Source organism: Lolium perenne, chromosome 3, assembly GCF_019359855.2.
Source record: "Lolium perenne isolate Kyuss_39 chromosome 3, Kyuss_2.0, whole genome shotgun sequence".
Lineage (NCBI taxonomy): Eukaryota > Viridiplantae > Streptophyta > Magnoliopsida > Poales > Poaceae > Lolium > Lolium perenne.
Genome location: NC_067246.2, coordinates 54290156 through 54296035, shown reverse-complemented (window position 1 = coordinate 54296035; position 5880 = coordinate 54290156). Strand labels below are relative to the sequence as shown.

The 5880-nt window shown below is 50.7% G+C and overlaps 1 protein-coding gene across 1 annotated transcript; it reads left to right on the top strand.

Moving 5' to 3' along the window:
• Positions 1 to 285: 285 nt before the first annotated feature.
• Positions 286 to 5490, top strand: LOC127341220 (cellulose synthase-like protein E6). Its single transcript, XM_051367017.2, has 6 exons — positions 286 to 1016; positions 3403 to 3510; positions 3590 to 3733; positions 3828 to 4046; positions 4138 to 4416; positions 4514 to 5490. The coding sequence occupies exons 1-6, from the start codon at positions 435 to 437 to the stop codon at positions 5399 to 5401; spliced, it is 2220 nt and encodes a 739-aa protein (XP_051222977.1). The 5' UTR covers positions 286 to 434; the 3' UTR covers positions 5402 to 5490.
• The last annotated feature ends 390 nt before the right edge of the window (positions 5491 to 5880 follow it).

Sequence of the window (5880 nt, the reverse complement as noted above, 5' to 3'; positions counted from 1 at the left end):
GGCACAATCATAATTTTAGTGTAGGTCCATCGTCCGTACAACCCTGTATAGACTAGTATGGCCCGGATGTACCTCGTTTTTTGTACGACGTGGGGCGGTACTTAAGCGAATGAGATCATTGACTAGTCACGTGATCTTTTTTTTTACGTGAGGTACATATATCGTATCAATACAGACGGGTGTACATGGAGTGGTTATGAGTTTTGGTGGACCCAACACAGGAAAAAAATCAGTTATAACTCTTCAACTTTGTTTAGGGGATCACCGGAGCAGGGCTCCATGCTGTGTGGGTGCATATAGTCTAGGCAGCAGTCAGCGTTTCTGGAAAAAAGAAGTGGGCACAGGCTGTGCCATATGAAGAAGGGGCTGGACGAGGTTCGTCGTTTGTGTTACTGGTTACGGCCGATCATCAATTCATCATTATCCATCGCGAAATGGCGGCGCCTTTGCAAGACGCGGCACCGCTCCAGCTCCACACCGTGGAAGTGGACCAGCCCCTCGCCGCCGTCAACCGCCTCCTCGCCGGCCTCCACCTCGCGCTCGCCTCCGCAGCCATCGCCCACCGCGGCGCCCACGACATCATGATCATGCTGGCGGCGGACCTGGTGCTCCTCTTCCTCTGGTTGCTGTCGCAGGCGCCCATGCTGCGCCCCGTCTCCCGCGCCGTCTTCCCTGGCAGGCTCTCGCGCCCGGCGCTCCCGGCCGTGGACGTGATGGTGGTGACGGCCGACCCGGACAAGGAGCCCGCGGTGAAGGTGATGAACACGGTGGTCTCCGCCATGGCGCTCGACTACCCGGGCGCCCGGCTCACCGTGTACCTCTCCGACGACGCCGGGTCGCCGCTCACCCTGCTCGCGGCCAGGAAGGCGTACGCCTTCGCCAGGGCATGGGTGCCCTTCTGCAGGAAGTACAGGGTGCAGTGCCCGTGTCCCGACAAGTACTTCGCCGGCAACGAGGACCAGCTCGGCGGCGGCGATCACCACGATGAGCTTGCCGACGACAGGATAAGAGTCAAGGTGCGTAAGTTGATTGGCATGAAGAATTGCATATAGAATTAATTCTCTACTACGGAGTAGTAGATTATTACCGGGTCATTTCGGACCATATCTTTTTCTGGCTAGTCAACTCGATCCACAAGTGTCGACACATTTGTCGACGTCACAGATGATTCAAACAAGACACCGTGACACATTTTGCACCTGTTCCCGTTGTCCACGTTCAGCTGTCAAAGATGCCGTACACGGTGCACTCACTGTCTCACTAGTCTTGGCACATGAGTAAGGTGATCTGTGTCAACGATAGAGGTTCATTTCGCCCAACCTATATAAGTTAAGGGTTTAAAATAGATTTTTTCCAATTATTAGTTGTAGGCTTGTATCTTTATGTAATCTGTCAAGTATTTCCTTCCTTTTTTTTAAAAAAAGTGACTTAAACATTTTCTAGATACAGATTTATGTTTTTATAAAAAGTTAAGTTACTTATTACTTTAAAATGGAGGTTGTTCTAATAATGTGAGGAAACTATATATTTCTTCTAACCTCGCGGATGCGAATGCGATTGGTAGCATCATCTTAAAATATACTTGGCTTGCAATTTTCACATGTAAAAAGTATGATGCTAAGTGCATATGTGTCTTGATTCGTCTGCTCGACGGATTGCAAAATTTTTCTTTTAAAAGATGCCAACTCCTAGAAGTTCGGAAGCACTCTTGAGAGTTCGGCACCGTTAGCCTTGGCGCCGAACTCACTTTGGTGGATGAGTGGCTCAACTAACATGTCATAACCCTCGCCTATGGATCTACAATTGTGCCGGTGTCATCGTAGGCTAGCAGCGATGGGTTGGGAAGCCAGCAAAAATTTACATATATGTTGGATCACAAAAAGAAGGACGACTCTCATCTTCCTCTCTTGTTATTTCCTCCTCTCTACTTTTTTTTTTTGCGTAGATCTTCTCTCTACTCGGGCTTTCTCTGATTCCTCATCCTCCTGTTGTAGCTTGTATCTCAAGGTTTTAGTTCAAATTTAAGCTAACTCAAACTAAAACCCAGATACTTATTATAGATTGGATGGAGTACCATATGCGTATAATCCAGTGTTGTTGAGTGATTTACGAAGTGGACACGTAGTATTATGGTATCAAAGCCACTTGAGTATGACAAATCTGATCCCTAGGTGAAACTTATTCCTCGCTGACCCCTTGGTAAAACTATTTTGAAATCTGATCACTGGGTTATGCGCTATCGGGAATGAAGCCAAAATTATATAGGTTGGTGCCAATGAAAAACGACACCGAATCAACTTGGCGCCAAGGCAACTAGCACTGATGTAGGGTCAGCGCCAATAGCAATGGCACCAAGCTACCAAGGGCGATTTCATGCTGACTTTCATTGGTGTCAAGCTGTATAACTTCGGGTTCATTCGGGATGGCACCGAACCAAACGAACTCCAAAATAGTTTCGCCAACTACTTAGACAAGTTTTGTCAAATGAACAAAAAATAGTAGTACCTCCATCGAAAAATAGGTATCTTAGTTTTATCAAGATACATACACATTTTAGTTATAATTATATGTATCTAGAAAAAATTAAGACTCCTATTTTTAAACGGAGGCAATATACACTCTCCCCCTAGCCGCGAGTCCATGGCCAATCAGAAGTTGGCCTCGTCGGGCTGGGATTGAAAGGATCCAGCAGAAGTTGGACAGAACCATCAAATTGATGAAAGGGGTGGAACGCATCTCCCTCACCACATCAGCAGCCCACCGTGACACTGACACCACCACAGTTGCACTGACACTCGCCTTTGGAATCCCAATGTCCACTCCGGACTCATCCGCAACGCCAAGCTCGTCCTCGGGCATCCCCGACGCCAGTCACGTCGTTGGCTATAGACGCCACCGACACTGCGTCTCTGACGCCGACCAGGTGTTCGACGGAAGGCACAAGCGGCGGCGCCTCTGAGTCGAGGTCTCCATCCGATCCAGGTGGCCACCATCGAGATCATATCCGTGCTTGTTGCAACCGCAGCAAGCGACGGAGCCCTGGATGGCGATGCCATCAGCGGCGCTGTGTCGATGCCCGACACATGTTCGACGGATGGTCTGCACCACGTCACCGCAAAGACAGCCCGGTGGCGATGACCCTGCTGTACAAGAGTTTCATTGGTATCTACATTGGTATCTGAACTTGTACTCTATATTGGTATCTGCACCACTGAGTTTCAGCAGCTGAATTTGAGGAGTTATGTACTGTCTGGAGCTTAAGTCGTCTGCTCGATTCACAATCTGCCTTGATCGATGAGAACTTCATAATTAGATCTGCACAAAAATTTTCTATCTAACTTATTTGCTTTTGTGTTGATAAAATTACTTATCTACATTAATTCTCTGCTCCAACTTTTGCAGAATATGTATGATAGATTTAAAGAGGATGTGAAGGAGGCCATGAACGACGGAGCTCTTTCTCAAATTTGGACAAAAGCAGCGCGTCAGGATCACGATGCTCACGTTGAGGTAAAGTGCTCGAACACAGGCGAATCTGCTGGCCGGTGCACTCCCGATCAATAGGTCTCAATCATCCGTAGCATGTCAGATCATAGCCGATGAACCAGGAGGCAGCAACGGCGATTCCGGCGGCTTTGATGACGAGGACGCCATGCCGTTGCTGGTGTACGTGTCTCGCGAGAAGCGACCGGCGTGGCCTCACCACTTCAAAGCCGGCGCACTCAACGCCCTGGTGAGCTCTTCTTTGACTGTTCATCTCGACCAGAACATCAATTCGTGTGTGTTCTACTGGCATGTATAGTTGATTTTTCGTCTTCCGGGTGCAGCTCCGGGTGTCGAGCCTGGTGAGCAACGCGCCGTATGTGATGGTGCTGGACTGCGACATGTACTGCAACACCCGGAGCTCCGTCCTGGAGGCCATGTGCTTCCACCTCGACCGCCGCAGCCGCCATGCCAATGACCTCGCCTTCGTGCAGTTCCCTCAGATGTTCCACAACCTCAGCGGCAGCGACATCTATGCCAATGAGCTAAGATCAATCTTCTCGGTAAGGAAATACATCGACCACTCATTGCATCTTGGCAACTTTTTGAAGTATGTAAGCTCATCTTGGTGGACTCTGACATGGTCGACTGCAGACGCGGTGGAAAGGCCTGGACGGCCTACGTGGCCCGATCCTCTCCGGCACGGGCTTCTACGTCAGGAGAGACGCCGTCTACGGTGCCCGGCCGGCCAGCTCACAAGATCAGTTCTCGTCTATGGAGGTCGGCGAGCTGAAGGCAAGGTTTGGCTACTCGAATGGTCACCTAGCGTCGCTGCGTCGATCATGGAGCACGATTTCACGTGATGTTCTCCCAGAAGATGCAACGTTTGTGGCTTCCTGTGCCTACGAGACGGCCACCAAATGGGGCGAGGAGGCAAGTTCAGAAAACTACAGTTCATACTTAATCGATCATGCAGGTTGGTTTCCATCGATCAATGGTGATGTGACATAATATACTTGACTCTGTGCAGGTTGGTTTCTTGTACCAGTCGGTGGTGGAGGACTACTTCACCGGCTACAGGCAGCTCTACTGCCGACGGTGGACGTCCGTCTACTGCTACCCGGCGCCCTCGAGGCCGGCGCCGTTCCTCGGCAGCGTGCCCACGAACCTCAACGACGTGCTGGTGCAGAACAAGCGGTGGATGTCGGGCATGCTCGCCGTGGGCCTCTCCAAGCACTGCCCCCTCGCCTCCGCCCTCACCGTCTCCGTGCCCCAGAGCATGGGCTTCGCCTACTACGCCTTCATGGCCCTGTACGCCTTCCCAGTGCTCTGCTATGCCATGGTGCCGCAGCTCTGTTTCTTCCGTGGCGCCACCTCGTTCCCAGAGGCTTCAGGCCACTGGTTTGCCGCCGTGTTCGTGTCGTCGCTGCTGCAGCACTTGATCGAGGTGTCAGTGGCCAAGCGTCGACTGGCGGTCAGGACGTGGTGGAACGAGCAGAGGTTCTGGGCGCTCAACGCCGTCACGGGGCAGCTCTTCGCCTGCCTCAGCGTCGCCCTGGACCTGGTCGGCGCCGGCGGGCGGGTGGTGGACTTTGACCTCACAAGCAAGGCGTCCGATAGCGGCAGGCTGTACCGTGACGGCGTGTTCGATTTCTCCGGATGCACGACGGTGCTCCTGCCGGCCACCACGCTCTGCCTGCTCAACGACGTGGCTCTCGTCGGAGGGGTCTGGAAGCTGGTGATCAACGGCCGCTGGGGTGACGTGTCTGGCGAGATGTTCCTCCTATGCTACATCGCGGCGCTGAGCTATCCGCTGCTGCAAGGGATGTTCCTCCGGCAGGATCCTGCACGAGTTCCCGCGTGGATCACGGCGATGTCCGTCGGCATTGCTGCAACTCTGCTTTTCTTGTTTGGTTAAGCCGTCCTATTTCAAAGACAGTGGTGTCCTGTGAGGTCATTTTTAAATCATTGATTATATATATTCTCCAAGCTCACGTACTTAGCACACTCATTTTGCATTTCCAGTGTTCTCATTTCTGGAGACCTTAAATTGTCATACTGTACTGAATCTTAAAAAAAAACAGAACACAAATAATTTCCAGCTAAAAATGTTGGATACACCGCACAAATAGTTGGATTTTGGTTCTATAGGATGTGAGTGGATGAATAATTTTCTTATGTGTATAGTTCCAAGAAAATTTTAAGACAAATCATATAACCATAAAAAACAAAGAACGAGCAAAATCAAATACAAAGGGAATACACGTATCCAAAAAAATCTGAATAAGAGACCCTAAAATAAGGTACATGATTTGTGCATCTGGTACACTTAGGCCATCTCCAACAGCGCGTCCGGATGGGTCGCGTCGGACAAATCCGTAGCCCAACGGCAACGAC

Bases quoted from the DNA above. Each gene is read 5' to 3' on its own strand.
- LOC127341220 (XM_051367017.2), top strand. From the start codon at position 435: ATGGCGGCGCCTTTGCAAGACGCGGCACCGCTCCAGCTCCACACCGTG. The intron at 1,017-3,402 runs GTGCGTAAGTTG...CAACTTTTGCAG, and splicing joins ACGACAGGATAAGAGTCAAG to AATATGTATGATAGATTTAA. The intron at 3,511-3,589 runs GTAAAGTGCTCG...GTAGCATGTCAG, and splicing joins ATCACGATGCTCACGTTGAG to ATCATAGCCGATGAACCAGG.